The 23,590-nt window shown below is 41.7% G+C and overlaps 1 protein-coding gene across 1 annotated transcript in view; it reads left to right on the top strand.

The window, feature by feature from the left end:
• Positions 1–23,590, top strand: part of UBR5 (ubiquitin protein ligase E3 component n-recognin 5) — an 877,374-nt gene that overhangs the window by 60,463 nt on the left and 793,321 nt on the right. The window contains exon 2 of the mRNA XM_053715922.1: positions 6,804–6,848. Coding sequence (XP_053571897.1) covers positions 6,804–6,848 — 45 coding nt within the window. The remainder of the gene's footprint in view (positions 1–6,803; positions 6,849–23,590) is intronic.

The following is a 23,590-nucleotide window of genomic DNA, read 5'->3' as shown; positions in this document are numbered from 1 at the left end:
GCTTCCCCTCCACAAGGGAGATTTCATCTTTCAAGGTTATCTGCAAATCAGATAAAGAAAGAGGCATTCATACGCTGTGTGCAAGACCTCCTAGTAATGGGAGTGATCCATCCAGTTCCGCGGACGGAAGAAGGACAGGGTTTTTATTCAAATCTGTTTGTGGTTCCCAAAAAAGAGGGAACCTTCAGACCAATCTTGGATCTAAAGAACTTAAACAAATTCCTCAGAGTTCCATCTTTCAAAATGGAAACTATTCGGACCATCCTACCCATGATCCAAGAGGGTCAGTACATGACCACAGTGGACTTAAAGGATGCCTACCTTCACATACCGATTCACAAAGATCATCATCGGTTCCTAAGGTTTGCCTTTCTAGACGAGCATTACCAATTTGTAGCTCTTCCCTTCGGGTTGGCTACAGCCCCGATAATCTTTACGAAGGTTCTGGGCTCACTTCTGGCGGTTCTAAGACCGCGAGGCATAGCGGTGGCTCCGTATCTAGACGACATCCTGATACAGGTGTCAAGCTTTCAAATTGCCAAGTCTCATACAGAGATAGTTCTGGCATTTCTGAGATCGCACGGGTGGAAAGTGAACGAGGAAAAGAGTTCTCTATCCCCACTCACAAGAGTCTCCTTCTTAGGGACTCTTATAGATTCTGTAGAGATGAAAATTTACCTGACGGAGTCCAGGTTATCAATGCTTCTAAATGCTTGCCGTATTCTTCATTCCATTCCGCGCCCTTCAGTGGCTCAGTGTATGGAGGTGATCGGCTTAATGGTAGCGGCAATGGACATAGTGCCATTTGCGCGCCTACATCTCAGACCGCTGCAATTATGCATGCTAAGTCAGTGGAATGGGGATTACACAGATTTGTCCCCTCTGCTAAATCTGGATCAAGAGACCAGAGATTCTCTTCTCTGGTGGTTGTCTCGGGTCCACCTGTCCAAGGGTATGACCTTTCGCAGGCCAGATTGGACAATTGTAACAACAGATGCCAGCCTTCTAGGTTGGGGTGCAGTCTGGAACTCCCTGAAGGCACAGGGATCGTGGACTCAGGAGGAGAAACTCCTCCCAATAAATATTCTGGAGTTAAGAGCAATATTCAATGCTCTTCTGGCTTGGCCTCAGTTAGCAACACTGAGGTTCATCAGATTTCAGTCGGACAATATCACGACTGTGGCTTACATCAACCATCAAGGGGGAACCAGGAGTTCCCTAGCGATGTTAGAAGTCTCAAAAATAATTTGCTGGGCAGAGACTCACTCTTGCCACCTGTCAGCAATCCATATCCCAGGCGTGGAGAACTGGGAGGCGCATTTTCTAAGTCGTCAGACTTTTCACCCGGGGGAGTGGGAACTCCATCCGGAGGTGTTTGCTCAGTTGATTCATCGTTGGGGCAAACCAGAGTTGGATCTCATGGCATCTCGCCAGAACGCCAAGCTTCCTTGTTACGGATCCAGGTCCAGGGACCCAGAAGCGACACTGATAGATGCTCTAGCAGCACCTTGGTTCTTCAACCTGGCTTATGTGTTTCCACCGTTTCCTCTGCTCCCTTGACTGATTGCCAAAATCAAACGGGAGAGAGCATCAGCGATTCTAATAGCGCCTGCGTGGCCACGCAGGACCTGGTATGCAGACCTAGTGGACATGTCATCCTTTCCACCATGGACTCTGCCTCTAAGACAGGACCTTCTAATACAAGGTCCTTTCAATCATCCAAATCTAATTTCTCTGAGACTGACTGCATGGAGATTGAACGCTTGATTCTATCAAAGCGTGGCTTCTCCGAGTCAGTCATTGATACCTTAATACAGGCACGAAAGCCTGTTACCAGGAAAATCTATCACAAGATATGGCGTACATATCTTTACTGGTGTGAATCCAAGAATTACTCATGGAGTAAGGTTAGGATTCCTAGGATATTGTCCTTTCTCCAAGAGGGTTTGGACAAAGGATTATCAGCTAGTTCCTTAAAGGGACAGATTTCTGCTCTGTCTATTCTTTTGCACAAGCGTCTGGCAGAAGTTCCAGACGTCCAGGCATTTTGTCAGGCTTTGGTTAGAATTAAGCCTGTGTTTAAACCTGTTGCTCCCCCATGGAGCTTAAACTTGGTTCTTAAAGTTCTTCAAGGAGTTCCGTTTGAACCCCTTCATTCCATTGATATTAAGCTTTTATCTTGGAAAGTTCTGTTTTTGATGACTATTTCCTCGGCTCGGAGAGTCTCTGAGCTATCTGCCTTACAATGTGATTCTCCTTATCTGATTTTTCATGCAGATAAGGTAGTTCTGCGTACCAAACCTGGGTTTTTACCTAAGGTGGTTTCTAACAAGAATATCAATCAAGAGATTGTTGTTCCATCATTGTGTCCTAATCCTTCTTCAAAGAAGGAACGTCTTTTACATAATCTGGACGTAGTCCGTGCCTTGAAGTTTTACTTACAAGCTACTAAAGATTTTTGTCAAACATCTTCCCTGTTTGTCGTTTATTCTGGACAGAGGAGAGGTCAAAAAGCTTCGGCAACCTCTCTTTCCTTTTGGCTTTGGAGTATTATACGCCTAGCCTATGAGACTGCTGGACAGCAGCCCCCTGAAAGAATTACAGCTCATTCTACTAGAGCTGTGGCTTCCACCTGGGCCTTTAAAAATGAGGCCTCTGTTGAACAGATTTGCAAGGCCGCGACTTGGTCTTCGCTTCACACTTTTTCAAAATTTTACAAATTTAATACTTTTGCTTCTTCGGAGGCTGTTTTTGGGAGAAAGGTTCTTCAGGCAGTGGTTCCTTCCGCTTAATCCCTGCCTTGTCCCTCCCATCATCCGTGTACTTTAGCTTTGGTATTGGTATCCCATAAGTAATGGATGATCCGTGGACTGGATACACTTGACAAGAGAAAACATAATTTATGCTTACCTGATAAATTTATTTCTCTTGAGTATCCAGTCCACGGCCCGCCCTGTCATTTTAAGGCAGGTCTAAAATTTAATTAAACTACAGTCACCACTGCACCCTATGGTTTCTACTTTCTCTGTTTCGGTCAAATGACTGGATATGGCAGTTAGGGGAGGAGCTATATAGCAGCTCTGCTGTGGGTGATCCTCTTGCAACTTCCTGTTGGGAAGGAGAATATCCAATAAGTAATGGATGATCCGTGGACTGGATACACTACAAGAGAAATAAATTTATCAGGTAAGCATAAATTATGTTTTTTGAGTCACCAGCTCCTACTCAGCATGTTCAAGAAAAAGTGTGTATGCATTAGTGAATGGCTGATGGCTGTCACATGGTACGTGTATGCATTTGTGTTTGATGGCTGTCACATGGTACAGGGGGAGTGGAAAAAGACACAACTTTTAAAATTGTCAGAAAAAAAATCTCATTTGAAGTTCAGGCTAAGTGCTATTGCATTGTCTTGTTATCTTGCATTTGTTGATTATGCAAATCTACTGTGTTGACTGGTCCTTTATATTTCATGGTGTTTTCATAAATTCTCCTGGCTTTCTTTTAGAATTCCTAGAATTTTACAGTTTCTTCAGGATAGTTTGGATAAGGGTTTGTCTGCAAGTTCCTTGAAGGGACAAATATCTGCTCTTTCTGTTTTATTTCACAGAAAGATTGCTATACTTCCTGATATTCACTGTTTTGTACAGGCTTTGGTCCGTATCAAGCCTGTCATTAAATCAATCTCTCCTCCTTGGAGTCTTAATTTGGTTTTGAAGGCTTTACAGGCTCCTCCATTTGAGCCTATGTATTCTTTGGACATTAAGCTCCTTTTTTGGAAAGTGTTGTTCCTTTTGGCCATTTCTTCTGCTAGAAGAGTTTCCGAATTATCTGCTTTCTTGTGAATCTCCTTTTTCTGATTTTTCCATCAGGATAAGGCAGTTTTGTGAACTTAATTTAAATTTCTACCTAAGGTTGTGAATTCTAACAACATTAATAGAGAAATTGTTGTCCCTTCTTTGTGTCCTAATCCTAAACATTCTTTGGAGAGATCCTTACATTCTTTGGATGTGGTAAGAGCTTTGAAATATTATGTTGAAGCTACTTATCTTTTCTGGTTCTAGGAAAGGTCAGAAGGCTTCTGCCATTTCCTTGGCATCTTAGTTAAAGCTTTTGATTCATCAGGCTTATTTGGAGTCTGGTCAGGGCCCGCCTCAGAAAATTAAAGTTCATTCTACTAGATCAGTCTTCACTTCGTGGGCTTTTAAGAATGAAGCTTCAGTTGATCAGATTTGCAAAGCAGCAACTTGGTCTTCTTTGCATACATTTACTAAATTCTACCGTTTTGATGTATTTGCTTCTTCGGAAGCAGTTTTTGGTAGAAAAGTTTTTCATGCAGCTGTTTCAGTTTGATTCCTCTGCTTATGTTAAGTTTTTTTTTCTTTTCATTATGAGAATAAACTTATATTTTGGGTTGTGGATTAATTTTTTTGAGCGGAAAATGGCTGTTATTTCATCTCTCCCTCTCTAGTGACTCTACTGTGGAGTTCCACATCTTGGGTATTACTATCCCATACGTCTCTAGCTCATGGACTCTTGCCAGTTATGTGAAAGAAAACATAATTTATGTAAGAACTTACCTGATAAATTAATTTCTTTCATATTGACAAGAGTCCATGAGACCCACCCTTTTTATGGTGGTTATGTATTTTTTTTTTTTTTTTTGTATAAAGCAGTTATTTCCAAATTCCTTTTGTTGATGCTTTTTTACTAATTTCTTTATCACCCCACTACTTGGCTATTCGTTAAACTGAATTGTGGGTGTGGTGAGGGGTGTATTTATAGGCATTTTGAGGTTTGGGAAACTTTCCCCCTCCTGGTAGGATTGTATATCCCATACGTCACTAGGTCAAGGACTCTTGCCAATATGAAAGAAATGAAGGTAAGTTCTTACTTAAATTGTTTTTATTTGAAAAGCAAAAAAATGTATGCTTCGGGGACGGCCCATTTTTGGTTCATCACCTGGGTTGCACTTGCTGATTGGTGGCTAAACGTAGCCACCAATTAGCAATCGCTATCCAGGGTGCTGATCCAAAAATGGGCCAGCTCCTTAGCTTAGATTCCTGCCTTTTTAAAATAAAGATAGCAAGAAGAGAATGAAGAACAATTAATAGGAGTAAATTAGAAAGTTGCTTAAAATTGCATGCTGTATCTGATTTAGGAAAGGAAACATTTGGGTTTAGTGTCCCTTTCAGGGTTGGAGTGCAGTAGTACTGAGCAGTACTTTTAGGTGTGTTTTTCCCCCCCTCCTGTGTGTATTAGAATTTTGCAGGACATTTTAAGTTGCAACACTATTTCACCCTTCAGGTAGCCAAGTTAGCTTGGAATGGTATTTAAAAAGCAAACGAGAATACAAATGCTTGAATTCTTGCTGCAAATGTTCGCCACCTACTTGCTGGGAAGCACCATTGTAAGCAATGGAGGAAATATAAAAGTACTTTGTTTCTATATTGTTGTCTGGCTCTGTATTCTAGATCATAATTCAAAATGTTATTTTTGGTCCAGTTAAAGGGACACTAAACCCACATTTTTTCTTTTGTGATTCAGACAGAGCATGCAATTTTAAGCAACTTTCTAATTTACTCCTATTATCAAATTTTCTTCATTCTCTTGGTATCTTTATTTGAAATGCAAGAATGTAAGTTTAGATGCCGGCCCATTTTTGGTGAATAACCTGGGTTATTCTTGCTGATTGGTGGATAAATTCATCCACCAACAAAAAAAGTGCTGTCCCAAGTTCTGATCCAAAAATAGTAGCTTAGATGCCTTCTTTTTCAAATAAATACAGCAAGTGAACGAAGAAAAATTGATAATAGAAGTAAATTAGAAAGTTGCTTAAAATTGCATGCTCTATCTGAATTCCGAAAGAAAAAATTTGGGTTCAGTTTCCCTTTAAAGATTTAATCTTTGTCTCTCTAGTTGCATAAAGGACCCCTCGAGCTGAGTTACACAAAAAATACTGAAAATGAGAAAAAGTTTAAAATAATAAATAAATAAATCTGGGAAAGAGAAAATCCCTAGAAAACAAAAACTTCCCAGTTTCTATGTGGTTTGTTTTGTTCTTTCTTTAAGCAGGGCTTGAAAACGTGATGTAATCTGAAAGAATATTGGCACCGTAAGAAAATACGATACGGATTAAAGTAAATCTTCTTTTAAATATGCAGCATTTCTTTTTGAATAGAGGCCTATAACTGTCTTTGTGAAAGAGTTATGGGTGAGTTTGTTTTGGGCTCCTATTCTACAATTATATCTTGGCTGTCCCTGGGATAATACTTACCAGGTGAGATCCCCTCCCTGTGAGGTGTTTGTTCCATAAACCCCTTGTCCTTTCTCCTTCTTCTTGTGCCATTAGCTAGCTATAGCTTAAAGGGCCAGTAAACCTAGAAAATAATGTTATATAATTCTGCACATAGTGCAGAATTATATAACATTATATTAGTGCTAGCTTTATACAACATAATATTGCGGTTACATTTTTATAAAAAAAAAAAAAAAAAGTTCTTTCAGACCCACCCTCTGTGATCTACTGAGCGGGTCTGTTTTTTTCAATTAGGTGCTTTTTAGCCAATAGCAAGCTAGCCATATAGCATAATGCCAACTGTGCCGTACAGCTATTGGCTAAGAGGTGGAAATGTCACCTCATTGAAAAAATAGCGCTCTGCTGTGGGAGGTGCATCAGTTCTTATAACAATGTATGCAAAGTTTTTAATGTTCTCTGTACCTTTTTGTATAGCTTAAGTTTTCAGAGTTGTGTTTTTTTTTGTTTTTTGTTTTAACATTTTTAAATGTATTGTTTTTCTTCTCAGGTTAAGAGAAGTTTCAGAAAAATTGAACAAATACAATTTAAGCAGGTAAGTTTACTTTTTTAATATAAACAAACGACATTCTATAAGGAAACCCTTTGAAATATTTAGCCTTTTTGCAGTAATTTAAAAAATAAGTTTGCTTAAAATGACCACTGGTATAGTGATCTATGATTGTACCTTTTTAAAGACTTTCTTCATATAAATGTTCAAATAATTCAAATCTATCTGTAAAACCTCTTTTAAAATGATTGTGTTGTATTTTTCAATTTTTATATTGATTGTATTGGCAGTATTTTAAGTGTTGGGACAATGACAGGGAATGAAATTGGAGAATGAAATGTGACTTCCAGACTTGAAGTTTTACTTTTTGAGATTGAGCTTGTGTATTTCAGGAAAATATTTAGATAGTGACCTGACCTGATTTAAGGAGGGAGTGAAGTGTAAAAAAACAGGTGGCCTATGACTAGATCTTGCAGTACTGCTACTGAAAGTGCCATGTTGGAAGTGTCACTGAGAGTGTAATTGAACAGTTGGTTTGGTAGGATGTATGTCATGAAATAGATGTCTTAGATTCCTTAGCTGGCTAATACGTTTAACCATTTAAAGTCAGTGTTATTTGTAGCAAAAGGAGTTTGTCACAATTTTATTACTGACAGACAAGGATTTAATAAAATTGTAATTTTCATGTATTTAACGTTTTTTTGATGTATAATTGTACTCCTATATTTGCCCACAGCCTACACTATATATAATTACAGCATTCTCTGTAATTATTTATTTCAGAGTAATAATACAAATAAAGTGTCAAACTACTTTTCGCCTTGGACATGTGTGGGATGTTTAACTGTATGTTTGGGCTGAGGCAAATCACTGAAGCCTGGCACCTAAAATGTGTTTAAGTATCCTAACATTTGATTTATTCTATCAATCTCTCTATAAATTGTTTTGTCTGACTACCAAGTTTCATATAAATGTATTAATCCTTAATATTTGCGAACACACTTCTTAAAGAGACAGTTTTCAGTGATTTTAAAGGGACATACACTAGATTTTTCTTTGCATAAATGTTTTTTAGATAATCCATTTATATAGCCCATCTGGGTGTGTTTTTGTGAAAATTTATAGATTTGCTTATTTTTAAATAACATTGTACTACTGATTTCAGACTCCTAACCAAGCCCCCCAAAGTTTTAATTGTTTACAGACTTCAGAATGCTTCTGTAGCTTTGTATTTGTATGATATTTTTGAATGTCTTTATAATTTTGCACTGTGTAACCTGTGTTGATATTTTTGTTATTAAACACATAGAAAATGTAATTCTGTCTTTGGGCTCTAATATCTGAATTCACACTCCTGTTGAGACAAGGTTAAAGGCACGTTATACCTAACTGTTAAATAGTGTGAGTTGTTAGGGGTTCACCAAAACTCCCCTTTAATTTAAAAGTTTTGGTGGTGGCAGCAGAGAAATTGTTAAAGCAGCGTGGACAAGATCAGGGGTTAATGTGGTGGCTCCTTTAAGGTCCTTTGGCAGAGTTGCAAGGATAAGGGAACCAGAGCTGTGTGCCATTAACCCCTTCATGCCCACGCCCCTCTATTGTGACGCTGAGAAGGCGTGATTCGTCACACCTCCCCAATTGTCCATGCTTCAACAGTGGTCAAAGGAGTGTTTCCTCCTGGAACAGCAGATAGTTTGACATAAGAACTGAGCTCTATCTCTCATGGTGGAGGGAAAGTCTCTTTTTGCCCTTGGAGCTTCATTGCTTTGGCCTATCAGGACCATCGTCACTATGGATGCAAGTCCGATTCGTTGGGACGCTGTTTCGGAGTTCCGAAGGGCGCAGGGAGTAGTTTCCCCTCTGGAGGTGAGATTCTTCGGGCCCTTCAATCTTGGAAAAATTATTTAGTTGCAGTCAGACAACTTCACTGCTGTGGCGTACATCACTCAGGGAGGGACTCAAAATCCCTTAGGGTGCAGTGGTTGTCCTCTACCCAAGACAGATTGGTCATAGCTATCGGCCATTCACTTTCCAGGAGTGAACAATTTGGGAAGCGTATTAAGTTGTCAGTCTGCCCATCTAGGAGAATGGTCTCTTCATTAGGATGTGTTCGTACTGAGGTGGAGTCTTCCAGAAATAGATCTAATGGCGTCCAAATTGAACCACAACCTTCTGGTTTATTGTGCCAGGTCAAGAGATCCAAAGAGCTCACATGATAGATGCTTTAGCCTGTCCTTGGAACTTTTGTCTGGTCTATTTCCTCTGTTTGCTCTTCTTCCAAGTGTTATTGCCAGAATCAAACCGGAATCTGCTTCTGTAATTGTCTTAGCTCTGACATGGCCCCGCAGAACTTTATATGCGGTCCTAATCCATTTGACATTCTTTCCTCCATGGGCTCTACCCCTAAGGAAATATCTGCTGTCTCAAGGACCCTTGTATCATCCGAATCTCAAAGAATTTGACAGCGTGGAGGTTGAGTGCCTAGTTCTCAAAAACTGAGGTTTCTCTGATTCTGTTACTTCTACTCTTCTGCAAGCCAGAAAGCCTGTAATGCAGAAAATTTATCATAAGATTTGTAAAGCTTACTTTTTGGTGTTCTACTAGAGCAGTGGGGCCATATGCGACCCTCAAAATAGTTTAATCTGGCTCTCCCTTGTTTGTTGGGTAAATTTATAAATGCCAATTTTTATACGGTTCTAGAATGATCACTTCTCTTGATATACACAGTGTATTTATCTTGTGAGTTCCTATTGTGTACTATAGCTCCTACCATGCACTACTACTTGGTTAAATGCTTCCAGTTTCTAGTATATCCAGTAAAAGAGCACTCACCCAAGATTGATTTTTGTTTAGGTTATCATGGATGACCTTGAACAAAATACATGCCGTATGTGTTTGGATGCCATTGTGGAACCCCCTGTTACACTATGTGACAATTGTGTTGAGAGAGCCTTACAATGTAAAGAGAAAATATTTTTTAATAAAGATATGTCTAAAGAATGTTCTCAAACCAATGAGATTCAGGGTATGCCGCAATCCTGCCCCCAAACGTCACAGCCTTTAATGCCCGCTCAAGCGACGCCATGTTCTTCAATGGCATCTACTTCTTTCACTTTGCAGGATATGGCTGCAGTTATGTCATCTACCCTAACAGAGGTTTTGTCTAAGTTGCCAGTGCTGCAAGTCAAACGCAGCAGGGCAGAAGCACAGGGGAGCCCATGCAACTTCTGATGCTTTGATGGCTTTATCTGATGTACCCTCCCAGACCTCTGAATTGGGGGGTAGAGAGACACTGTCTGAGGGGGAACTGTCTGATTCAGGTAGTGCGTTGCCCCTGACAGATTTGGACGTCATGTCCTTTAGATTTAAGCTGGAACACCTCCGCCTGTTGCTTTGGGAGGATTTAGTGACTCTGGACGACTGTGACTCTATTGTGATTCCTCCAGAGAAATTGTGTAAGATAGACAGACAGATATCTGGAAGTCCCTTCTTATTCCGATACTTTTCCGGTTCCTAAGAGAATTTCGGAGATTGTTACTCGGGAATGGGAAAGACCGGGTATCCCGTTCTCTCCTTCCCCTATGTTCAAGAAAATGTACCCTATAGCTGACACTGTGCGGGATTCTTGGCAGACGGTCCCTAAGGTGGAGGGAGCTATTTCTACCCTAGCTAAGCGTACGACTATCCCTATTGAGGACACTTGTGCTTTCAAAGACCCTATGGATAAAAAGTTGGAGGGTCTTCTAAAAAAGCTATTTGTTCATCAAGGGTTTCTCTTACAACCGACGGCCTGCATTGTACCAGTTACAACTGCGGCTGCCTTTTGGTTTGATGCCTTGGAAGAATCTCTGAAGACAGACTTCTTTAGAGGAAATAATGGATAGGATTAAGGCCCTAAAGTTGGCTAATTCCTTAGTTAGACGCCGCCTTTCAGATCGCCAAATTGGCAGCTAAGAATGCAGGTTTTGCCATTCTAGCGCGCAGAGCCTTATGGATTAAAATCTTGGTCCGCGGATGTGTCCTCTAAATCCAAGCTTTTGACTATTCCTTTCAAGGGGAAGACTCTATTCTGGCCTACCTTGAAAGAGATAATTTCTGACATTACGGGAGGTAAGGGCCATCTCCTACCTCAGGATAAAACATCTCATTTTCGTTCCTTTTGAAATTTCAAGGGAGTCTCCTCTTCTGCTAAACAGGAAGGGAACTTTGCACAAGCCAAGTCCGTCTGGAGACCCAACCAGGCTTGGAACAAGGGTAAACAACCCAAGAAGCCCGCTGCTGCTCCCAAGACATCATGGAGGGGCGGCCCCCGATACGGGACCGGATTTATTACGGGGCAGACTTTCTTTCTTTGTCCAGGCTTGGATAAGAGATGTTCAGGATCCCTGGACACTAGAAATCGTGTCCAAGGGGTATCAACTGGAGTTCAAAAATTCCCTCCCAAGGGGAAGGTTTCTTCTTTCACGATTGTCTACCGACCAGATAAAGAGAAGCGTTCTTACATTGTTTAAAAGAGCTCTCCACTATGGGAGTAATTCGTCCCGTTCCAATACAGGAACAGGGGCAGTGGTTTTACTCAAATCTTTTCGTGGTTCCCAAAAAAGAGGGAACGTTCAGACACATTTTAGATCTCAAAAGTCTAAACAAGTTTCTCAGAGTCCCGTCCTTCAAGATGGAGACGATTTTGGACAATTCTTCCATTGATCCAGGAGGGTCAATATATTACTATCCACAGAGATCATTACCAGTTTCTAATATTTGCCTTTCTGGACAAATATTTTCAGTTCGTGGCTCTTCCTTTCGGACTGGCATGGCACCCAGGATCTTCACAAAGGTTCTAGGGTCTCTGCTGGCGGTTCTCAGACCGCGGGGCATTGCAGAGGCGCCTTATCTGGACGATATTCTGATCCAGGCGGCGTCTTATCAAATAACAGTCTCATACCGACATGGTTCTGTCTTTTCTAAGGACTCACGGGTGGAAGGTGAATCTAGAAAAGAGTTCACTAGTTCCACAGACAAGGGTTCCTTTCCTGGGAACTCTGATAGACTCTATGTCCATGAAAATCTTCTTGACGGAAGTCAGAAAGTTTAGATTCTGAATACATGCCGAGCCCTTCAGTCCAATCCTCGACCATCAGTGGCTCAGTGCATGGAGGTAATTGGGTTGATGGTGGTGGCAATGGACATCATTCTGTTTGCTCGTTTTCATCTCAGACCTCTACAACTGAGCATGCTCAGACAATGGAATGGAGATTATGCAAATTTGTCTCCTCAGATAGATCAGGAGACAAGAGATTCTCTTCTTTGGTGGTTGTCGCTGGATCATCTGTCCCAAGGGACGTGTGTTCCGTAGACCTTCATGGGTGATAGTGACAACGGACGCCAGTCTACTAGGATGGGGTGCAGTCTGGAATTCCCTGAAGGCTCAGGGTATGTGGACTCGGTCGGAGTCTCTACTTCCAATCAATATTCTGGAGTTGAGAGCAATATTCAATGCGCTTCAGGCTTGGCCTCAATTGGCTTCGGCCAAATTCATCAGATTTGTCGGACAACATCACGACTGTGGCTTACATCAATCATCAGGGAGGAACAAGGAGTTCCTTTAGTGATGACAGAAGTATCCAAGATAATTTGGTGGGCGGAGGCTCACTCTTGTTATCTGTCAGCAATCTACATCCCAGGAGTGGACAACTGGGAAGCGGATTTTTTGAGCAGACAGACGTTTCATCCGGGGGAATGGGAGCTCCATCCGGAGGTCTTTGCCACCCTGATTCTCAGATGGGGCAGTCCGGAGCTGGATCTTATGGCATCTCGTCAGAATGCCAAGCTCCCGAGATACGGATCCAGGTCCAGGGATCCTCAGGCCGAACTGATAGATGCCTTGGCAGTGCTTTGGTCGTTCAACCTAGCTTATGTGTTTCCACCGTTTGCTCTCCTTCCCCGGGTGATTGCTCGGATCAAACAGGAGAGGGCTTCGGTGATTCTCATTGCTCCTGCGTAGCCTCGCAGGACTTGGTATGCCGATCTGGTGGACATGTCATCTCTGCCACCGTGGAAGCTTCAATTGAGGCAGGACCTTCTCATTCAGGGACCCTTCCATCATCCGAATCTAGTTTCTCTGCAGCTGACTGCTTGGAGATTGAACACTTGATTTTATCTAAGCGAGGGTTCTCTGATTTGGTCATTGATACCTTGATTCAGGCACGTAAGCCTGTTACTAGAAAGATTTACCATAAGATATGGCGTAAATATCTTTATTGGTGCAAATCCATGGGCTACTCATGGAGTAAGATTAGGATTTTATCTTTTCTCCAAGAAGGTTTGGAGAAGGGGTTATCAGCAAGTTCCTTAAAGGGACAGATTTCTGCTTTATCTATTTTGCTACACAAACGTTTGGCAGATATTCCGGATGTTCAATCTTTTTGTCAGGCTCTGACTAGAATCAGGCCTGTGTTTAGACCTATTGCTCCTCCTTGGAGTTTGAATTTAGTTCTTAAGGTTTTTCAAGGGGTTCCGTTTGAACCTATGCATTCCATAGATATTAAATTATCTTGGAAAGTTTTATTTTTGGTTGCTATTTCTTCTGCTCGCAGATTTTCTGTGCTTTCAGCATTACAATGTGATTCTCCTTACCTTATTTTTCATTCCGATAAGGTAGTGTTACGTACCAAACCTTGTTTACTTCCTAAGGTTGTTTCCAACAAAAATATTAATCGGGAAATTATTGTTCCTTCATTGTGTCCTAATCCTTCTAAGAAGGAGCGTCTGTTACATAACTTGGACGTGGTCCGTGCCCTGAAGTTTTATTTGCAGGCGACTAAAGAATTTCGTCAATCATCTTCATTATTTGTTGTTTTTTTCTGGAAAACGTAGGGGCCAGAAAGCTACGTCTACCTCCCTTTCTTTTTGGCTGAAGAGTATCATCCGTTTTGCATATGAGACTGCTGGACAGCAGCCTCCTGAAAGAATTATGGCTTATTCTACTAGGGCTGTGGCTTTCTCATGGGCATTTAAAAATGATGCTTCTGTTAAACAGATTTGGAAGGCTGCAACTTGGTCGTTTCCTCACACTTTTTCCAAATTTTAAAAATTTGAAACTTTTGCCTCATCCGAGGCTGTTTTTGGGAGAGAGGTTCTTCAAGCAGTGGTGCCTTCCATTTAGGTTCCTGTCTTGTCCCTCCCTTTCATCCGTGTCCTATAGCTTTGGTATTGTATCCCATAAGTAAGGATGAAATCCGTGGAAAAAGGAAATTTATGCTTACCTGATAAATGTATTTATTTTACGATATAACGAGTCCACGGCCCACCCTGTAATTTTCTAAGACATGTCTTTATTTTTGTTAAACTTCAGTCACCTCTGCACCTTGGCTTTTCCTAACTTCGGTCGAATGACTGGAGTGGGAGGGCAGGGAGGAGCTATATATACAGCTCTGCTGTGGTGCTCTTTGCCGCCTCTTGCTGACCAGGAGGCGTAATCCCATAAATAAGGATGAAATCCGTGGACTCGTCATATCGTAAAAGAAATAAATTTATCAGGTAAGCATAAATTTCCATTTTTGCTTTTTTCATCAGATTAAAGCGGTTCTCCGGACTAAATATGATTTTCTCTCAAAGGTAGTGTTATCAGAAAATTGTTGTTACTTCTCTGTGCCCAAATCCTCCTCAGGAACGCCTACTACACAATTTGGATGTAGGCAGCCTTAAATTTTTATCTTCAGGCTACTAAAGGTTTTTAGTAGTGTAGAATTCAAAGGTCAGCCAAGTACAGATAGCAGCAAAAAATGCAGATAAATAACGGTTTATTCAACAAGTGTGCAGCATAAAAACATAGTGAAAGCCAAAAGGCTATTCAGTACATGAAAAAGCAGGAAGCAGACATGTTTTGTGCGGGTCCACCACACATGTTCACTGCCTAACTCAGCAGTTATATATACACATTTAAAACCAGCCATACAGATGAACTCTTTCATGTCCTGACACATAACTTAACCTAGTAAATAGATAACATCATTAGAAAAATGTGGCAACTACAAATAATATCCAGGTTTATATCCACCACAACAGCTCAGAGAATTCCTTCTTGATAGTAGTTTACCTTACAAGCCTGACTGCGTTGTAATCAAGGCCTGCCCACGTGGCCTCCGCTGTTCTGAATAACCTTAGCCTGATAGCGATCTCTTCTGATCGCCCTCTCTATATGCTGCGTCTCAAGTTAGCTCCTGCCGCTGACAGCTCTAGCCCTCCGTGATCGATAGAGAGCTCAAAGCGTGACAGGTAGTGATGAGGTTTGGGGATGTCAGCCTAGTTAAAATGGCGGCCCTCCGGTAACCCCCTGTTGCTCCAGCCGTCCGGTTAAGCTCCTAATCATCCAAAAGGCAGAATTTTGAGTTGCGATCCTTAGAAGCACTCTAGGATGCTGGATTGTGTGTTAGGAACGGTCCCCCTCCCTTGCAATCATAACAGAGAGTGTTAGCTGCTACGGAGCTCTCCTAATGTGCGGCCATGTTCCAGCATGGCTTGGCTCCGCCCCCTGCATGCATTGTTTTAAAGTTTTTGTCCACATGATTGAAGGTATCTGGGTTCTCTATGTCCCTAATATGTTCCAGAGCTCTGTTTTTTAATAATCTTTTCGTCTTACCTACATACTGAATATTGCACCTCCTACAGGTGAGAAGGTAAACTACATGATTAGAATTACAATTTAATGTATGTCTAATTTCATATGTTCTATTGGTCACATTTGAACTAAAGTTTTTCCCCCTCCTTGACATAGCTGCACATTTTACATTTATTTGCTCTGCATTTATAGAAACCCCTTTCTTTCATGTAATTGGCAAGAGTCCATGAGCTAGTGACGTATGGGATATACAATCCTAGCAGGAGGGGCAAAGTTTCCCAGACCTCAAAATGCCTATAAATACACCCCTCACCACACCCACAATTCAGTTTTACAAACTTTGCCTCCTATGGAGGTGGTGAAGTAAGTTTGTGCTAGATTTCTACGTTGATATGCGCTTCTCAGCATTTTTGAAGCCCGGTTCCTCTGAGTACAGTGAATGTCAGAGGGATGTGAAGAGAGTGTCACTTATTGAATGCAATGGTCTTCCTAACGGGGATCTATTTCATAGGTTCTCTGTTATCTGTCGTAGAGATTCATCTCCTACCTCCCTTTTCAGATCGACGATATACTCTTATATACCATTACCTCTACCGATTCTCGTTTCAGTACTGGTTTGGCTATCTGCTATATGTGGATGGGTGTCTTTTGGTAAGTATGTTTCTTTTACTTAAGACTCTCTTGGCTATGGTTTGGCACTTTATGTAAAGTTCTAAATATATGTATTGTACTTATATTTGCCATGATTCAGGTTTCAGTATATTTCCTTCTATAAAGGTAAGACAAGTCCACGGATTCATCCTTTACTTGTGGGATATAGTCCTCCTGCTAACAGGAAGTGGCAAAGAGCACCACAGCAGAGCTGTCTATGTAGCTCCTCCATTAGCTCCACCCCCAAGTCATTCTCTCTGCCTACTCTAAGTACTAGGAAGGGTAAAGTGAAAGAGGTGATAAAATATTAGTTTTTAATATCTTCAAGCAAGAGTTTGTTATTTTAAATGGTACCGGTGTGTACTATTTACTCTCAGGCAGCAGATGGATGAAGACTGCTGCCTGGAAGAGGATGATCATAGCATTTGTAACTAAGATCCATTGCTGTTCCCACAGAGGCTGAGGAGTACAGGAAACTTCAGTGTGAGGAACGGTTTCATGCTATGCAGCAATGGGGTATGTTTAGTCATATTTTTCTGGAGAGACTGTGTATTTCAGAAAGGCTGACATATCCAGGAGTGTAAGGGTAAGCAGTAATCCTAGAGCTAAAAGAAGGACATTACTTAGCTTGCATATGGGGCCAATTACAAATATGGTTGACACTGAATTGCAAATGTTTGGGAGCAAACGTTTTTTGACTGGGGAGTGCTTTAACGTTTTCGTGGGCAATAACGTTTTGGGCAGCTTTATTAAGGGCACACATTGCTTAACTTTTGGGTCTCAGAACCCACATGGCTAGTTATAACCGCTTTGGCGCGGTTCTGTAAGGCTGTGGAGACATGGAGTGAGATGGGCGGGGCCTTTTTTCGCGCCTCAGATGCACAGTTAGATCAGCAAGCTCTAACTCCTGAGGGCCCTGGTGTATGTTTTGGGCCAAATTGAAGCTTTTACCCCACATTTTCGATCCCTGATGGCAGGTAGGGCCACAGCAGGGCTGTGGCAAGGTGCTGAGATGGTTTTTTTTTTTTCCGGATCTGGGCCTATTTTCAATCCGGTTTGCAAATTAAGGGGTTAATTGTTAAAAAAAAAATGTTGTTGTGCAATCTTAACTACCTATATTGTGTCTACATACAAAATTTTGAAAAATTTGGTGCATGTTTAGGCTGTTTTGCAGAACGTGTATCCTTTTTTTTTTTCTCTTAAAGGCGCAGTACCGTTTTTTTTAAGATTATTTTTTTCACTAAATAAAGTGTTTTCATGCTTGTTTGTAGTTATTACTAGCCTGTTCAACATGTCTGACATTGAGGAAAGTCAATGTTCAATATTTTTAGAAGCCATTGTGGAACCTCCACTTAGAATGTGTCCCTCATGCACTGAAAGGTCAATAAATTGTAAAGACCATATTTTAGCTTCTAAAAGTATGTCGCAGGATGATTCTCAGTCAGAAAAGAATCGGGTTTTGCCGTCTACTTCTCCACAAGTGTCACAACCAGTAACGCCCGCACAAGCGACGCCAAGCACTTCTATTGCGTCTAATTCTTTCACCCTGCAAGATATGGCTGCAGTTATGAATACTACCCTCACAGAGGTTTTATCGAAGCTGCCTGGGTTGCAGGGGAAGCGCAGTAGGTCTGGTGTGAGAACAAACACTGAGCCCTCTGACGCTTTATTAGCCATATCCGATGTACCCTCACAATGTTTTGAAGTGAGGGATTTGCTGGCTGAGGGAGAGATTTCTGATTCAGGAAATATGTTCCTTCAGACAGATTCAGATATGACGGCTTTTAAATTTAAATTAGAACACCTCCGCTTATTGCTCAGGGAGGTTTTAGCGATTCTGGATGATTGTGACCCTATTGTAGTTCCAGAGAAATTGTGCCTACACTGATGTTTTTCCGGTCCCTAAGAGGATTTCGGACATTGTTACTAAGGAGTGGGATAGACCAGGTATTCCGTTCGCTCCCCCTCCTACTTTTAAGAAAATGTTTCCCATATCTGACGCCGTGCGGGACTCGTGGCAGACAGTCCCTAAGGTGGAGGGAGCTATTTCTACCCTAGCTAAGCGTGCAACTATACCTGTTGAGAACAATTGTGCTTTCAAAGATCCTATGGATAAAAAATTAGAGGGTCTCATGAAGAAAATATTTGTTCATCAAGGTTTTCTTCTCCAACCTATAGCATGCATTGTTCCTGTAACTACTGCAGCGTCCTTTTGGTTCGAGGCTCTGGAAGAGGCTCTTCAGGTTGAGACCCCATTAGATGATATTCTGGATAGAATTAGGGCTCTCAAGATAGCTAATTCTTTCATTACAGATGCCGCTTTTCAACTGGCTAAATTAGCGGCGAAGAATTCAGGTTTTGCCATTTTAGCGCGTAGAGCGTTATGGCTTAAGTCCTGGTCTGCTGATGTGTCATCAAAAGCTAAGATTTTAGCCATCCCTTTCAAGGGTAAGACCCTATTCGGGCCTGAACTGAAAGAGATAATTTCAGACATCACTGGAGGGAAAGGCCATGCACTTCCTCAGGATAAGACGAATAAGATGAGGACCAAACAAAATAATTTTCGTTCGTTTCGGAACTTCAAAGGTGGTCCTTCTACCTCTTCCCCTGCCGCAAAGCACAAGGGGAATGTTGCTCAATCCAAGTCAGTCTGGAGACCTAACCGGACTTGAAACAAGGGTAAACAGGCCAAGAAGCCCGCTGCTGCCACCAAGACAGCATGAAGGGGTAGCCCCCAATCCGGGACCGGATCTAGTAGGGGGCAGACGTTCTCTCTTCGCTCAGGCTTGGGCAAGAGACGTTCAGGTCTCCTGGGCTTTAGAAATAGTAACCCAGAGGTATCTATATTTAAAAGGTTCTCCCCCAAGAGGGAGATTCCATCTTTCTCAATTGTTTGTAAACCAGACAAAAAGAGAGGCGTTCTTACGCTGTGTAGAAGACCTATATACCATGGGAGTGATCTGCCCAGTTCCAAAAACAGAACAGGGGCAAGGGTTCTACTCCAATCTGTTTGTGGTTCCCAAAAAAAGAGGGAACCTTCAGACCAATTTTGGATCTCAAGATCATAAACAAATTCCTCAGAGTCCCATCCTTCAAGATGGATACCATTCGGACTATTTTGCCAATGATCCAGGAGGGTCAATATATGACCACCGTGGACTTAAAGGATGTGTATCTACACATTCCTATCCACAAAGATCATCACCAGTTCCTCAGGTTTGCCTTTCTGGACAAGCATTACCAGTTTGTGGCTCTTCCCTTCGGGTTGGCCACAGCTCCCAGAATTTTCACAAAGGTGCTAGGGTCCCTTCTGGCGGTTCTAAGGCTGCAGGGCATAGCTGTGGCGCCTTATCTGGACGATATCTTAATTCAGGCGTCAACTTTCCAACTAGCCAAGTCTCACACGGGCATAGTGGTGGCTTTTCTAAGATCTCGCGGGTGGAAGGTGAACGTACAAAAGAGTTAACTTATCCCTCTCACAAGAGTCCCTTTCCTGGGAACTCAGATTTGGTGGACATGAAATTTTTTCTGACAGAGGTCAGGAAGTCAAAAATTTTATCCATCTGCCGAGCTCTTCATTCCATTCCTTGCCCGTCAGTGGCTCAGTGTATGGAGATAATTGGCTTAATGGTAGCGGCAATGGACATAGTTCGTTTGCTCGCTTGCATCTCAGACCACTGCAACTTTACATGCTCAAACAGTGGAATGGGGATTATGCAGATTTATCTCCTCAGATACTTCTGGACCAAGAGACCTTTGGTCTTCTTTGGTGGTTGTCACAAGATCATCTGTCCAAGGGAATGTGTTTCCGCAGGCCAGCGTGGGTCATAGTGACGACGGACGCCAGCCTATTGGGCTGGGGTGCAGTCTGGAATTCACAGGGTTTGTGGACTCAGGAGGAGGCTCTCCTCCCGATAAATATTCTAGAACTGAGAACAATATTCAACGCGCTTCAGGCGTGGCCTCAGCTGGCGTCGGCCAGATTCATAAGATTCCAGTCGGACAATATCACGACTGTAGCATATATCAATCATCGGGGGGAACAAAGAGTTCTCTAGCGATGATAGGTTACCAAAATAATTCGATGGGCAGAGACTCACTCTTGCCATCTATCAGCAATCTATATCCCAGGAGTGGAGAACTGGGAAGCGGATTTTCTAAGTCGTCAGACTTTTCATCCGGGGGAGTGGGAAATCCATTCGGAGGTGGTTGCTCAATTGATTCAGCAATGGGGCACACCAGAATTGGATCTGATGGCGTCTCGTCAGGATGCCAAACTTCCTCGATACGGGTCCAGGTCAAGGGATCCTCAGGCAGTACTGATAGATGCTCTAGCAGTACCCTGGTCGTTCAACCTGGCTTATGTGTTTCCACCATTTCCTCTCCTTCCTCGTTTGATTGCCAGAATCAAACAGGAGAGAGCTTCTGTGATTTTGATAACACCTGCGTGGCCACGCAGGACTTGGTATGCAGACCTGGTGGACATGTCATCTCTTCCACCATGGACTCTGCCACTGAGACAGGACCTTCTGATTCAAGGTCCGTTCCAGCATCCAAATCTAGTTTCTGTGCGGCTGACTGCTTGGAGATTGAACGCTTGATCTTATCCAAGCGGTCGGCCATAGATACCTTGATTCAGGCTCGAAAGCCTGTCACCAGGAAAATTTATCATAAGATATGGCGTAAATATCTGTATTGGTGCGAATCCAAAGGCTACTCATGGAGTAAGATCAGGATTCCTAGGATTTTGTCCTTTCTCCAAGAAGGATTGGAGAAATGGCTGTCAGCTAGTTCCTTAAAGGGACAGATATCTGCTTTATCAATTCTACTGCACAAACGTCTGGCAGATGTTCCAGACGTTCAGTCGTTCTGTCACGCTTTAGTTAAAATCAAGCCTGTGTTTAAACCTGTTGCTCCGCCATGGAGTTTAAATTTAGTTCTAAATGTTCTTCAAGGGGTTCTGTTTGAACCTATGCATTCCATAGATATTACGCTTATATCTTGGAAAGTGCTGTTTTTAGTTGCTATCTCTTCGGCTCTAAGAGTTTCTGAACTATCTGCATTGCAATGCGACTCGCCGTATCTTGTTTTCCATGCTGATAAGGTGGTTTTGCATACCAAACCTGGATTCCTTCCTAAGGTTGTTACTAATAAGAATATTAATCAGGAAATTGTTGTTCCTTCTCTGTGTCCTAATCCTTCCTCTAAGAAGGAGCATCTATTGCACAACTTGGACGTGGTTCGTGCTTTGAAGTTTTACTTGCAAGCGACTAAAGATTTCTGTCAAACATCTTCTTTGTTGTCTATTCTGGAAAATGTAGAGGTCAAACAGCTACGGCTACGTCTCTTGCCTTTTGGCTGAAAACCATCATCCGTTTGGCGTACGAGACTGCTGGATAGCAGCCTCCTGAAAGAATTACAGCTCACTCTACTAGTGCGGTGGCTTCCACATGGGCTTTTAAAAATGATGCTTCTGTTGAACAGATTTTTAAGGCTGCGACTTGGTCTTCGCTTCATACCTTTTTCCAAATTTGATACTTTTGCTTCTTTGGAGGCTATTTTTGGGAGAAAAGTTCTTCAAGCAGTGGTGCCTTCTGTTTAACTATCTGTCTTGTCCCTCCCGTTCATCCGTGTCCTGTAGCTTTGGTATTGTATCCCACAAGTAAAGGATGAATTTGTGGACTTGTCTTACCTTTATAGAAGAAAACTAAATTTATGCTTACCTTATAAATTGATTTCTTCTATGGTAAGACGAGTCCACGGACCGCCCTGTCATTTTTAAGACAGATTATATTTTTTTTTAATTTAAACTTGTCACCTCTGCACCTTGTAGTTTCTCCTTTTTTCTTCCTGTACCTTCGGTCGAATGACTGGGGGGTGGAGCTGAGGGAGGAGCTATATAGACAGCTCTGGTGTGGTGCTCTTTGCCACTTCCTATTAGCAGGAGGACTATATCCCACAAGTAAAGGATGAATCCGTGGACTTGTCTTACCATAGAAGAAATCAATTTATCAGGTAAGCATAAATTTAGTTTTCCTTGCAGACTGTCAGTTTCATATCTGGGAAATGCATTTTTAAGAATTTTTTTTTTTTTTTTTTCCCTCCCTTACCTGGGGTTTAGTCTTTTTCAAATTGACTCTTTTAAATTGCGGGCTGTATTAGGCTCGCGAGGGCGCAAAATGCCAAAATTTATTGCGTCATTCTTGGCGCGAGATTTTTTTGACGCAAATTAGTCATTTCCTGGGTCTTAGTTGGCACTGAGTCTTTCACGAGGTTGCGTCATTTATGACGCAAGTGTTTCGTTTCCGGACCTCTTTGGCGCCAAAAAATATTTTTCTGTTTGTTGTGCGTCATACTTGGTGCCAAATATTTTCATTATTTTAAGACCCTATTCCTTTTGCCTCTGGTATTTTTTTCTATGTCAGAAGGCTATGCTGTTTGCATTTTTTCCCCCCATTCCTGAAACTGTCATATAAGGAAATTGATATTTTGCTTTATATGTTGTTTTTTCTCTTACATTTGCAAGATGTCTCAATCTGATCCTGTTTCAGAAATCCCTGTTGGAACCCTGCGGCCTGATAACAGTTCTACCAAAGCTAAGTGCATTTGTTGTAAACTTGTGGAGATTATACCTCCAGCTGTGGTTTGTAATAGTTGTCATAATAAACTTTTACATGCAGAAAATGTATCCATCAGTAGTAGTTCATTACCTGTTGCTGTTCCCTCAACATCTAATGTACAAGATATAGCTGGGAATTTATAAGAATATTTTTCTGATTCTAATCAGAAGGCTTTGTCTGCCATCCCGCCTTCTAATAAAACGTAAAGGTCTGTTTTAAACTTCTCATTTAGTTGATGAATTTTCAAATGACCGACAACATACTGAATTATCCTTCTCTGATGAGGATCTATCTGATTCAGAAGATCCTTCATCAGATATTGACACTAACAAATCTACTTTTTTTATTTTAAATGGAGTACATTTGTTCTTTGTTGAAAAAGTGTTGATTATATTGGATATTGAGGAGACTAGTCCTCTTGATTTTAAAGCTAGTTAACATTTAAATTCTGTTTATTAACCTGTGGTTACTTCAGAGGTTTTTTCTCCAACATAGGTGTGTCCGGTCCACGGCGTCATCCTTGTGGGATATTCTCTTCCCCAACAGGAAATGGCAAAGAGCCCAGCAAAGCTGGTCACATGATCCCTCCTAGGCTCCGCCTACCCCAGTCATTCTCTTTGCCGTTGTACAGGCAACATCTCCACGGAGATGGCTTAGAGTTTTTTAGTGTTTAACTGTAGTTTTTATTATTCAATCAAGAGTTTGTTATTTTGAAATAGTGCTGGTATGTACTATTTACTCAGAAACAGAAAAGAGATGAAGATTTCTGTTTGTATGAGGAAAATGATTTTAGCAACCGTCACTAAAATCCATGGCTGTTCCACACAGGACTGTTGAGAGCAATTAACTTCAGTTGGGGGAACAGTGAGCAGTCTCTTGCTGCTTGAGGTATGACACATCTC

Source organism: Bombina bombina, chromosome 5, assembly GCF_027579735.1.
Source record: "Bombina bombina isolate aBomBom1 chromosome 5, aBomBom1.pri, whole genome shotgun sequence".
NCBI classification, from domain to species: domain Eukaryota; kingdom Metazoa; phylum Chordata; class Amphibia; order Anura; family Bombinatoridae; genus Bombina; species Bombina bombina.
The sequence above is the reverse complement of the archived record's forward strand: the minus strand, read 5'-3'. Positions and strand labels throughout refer to the sequence as shown.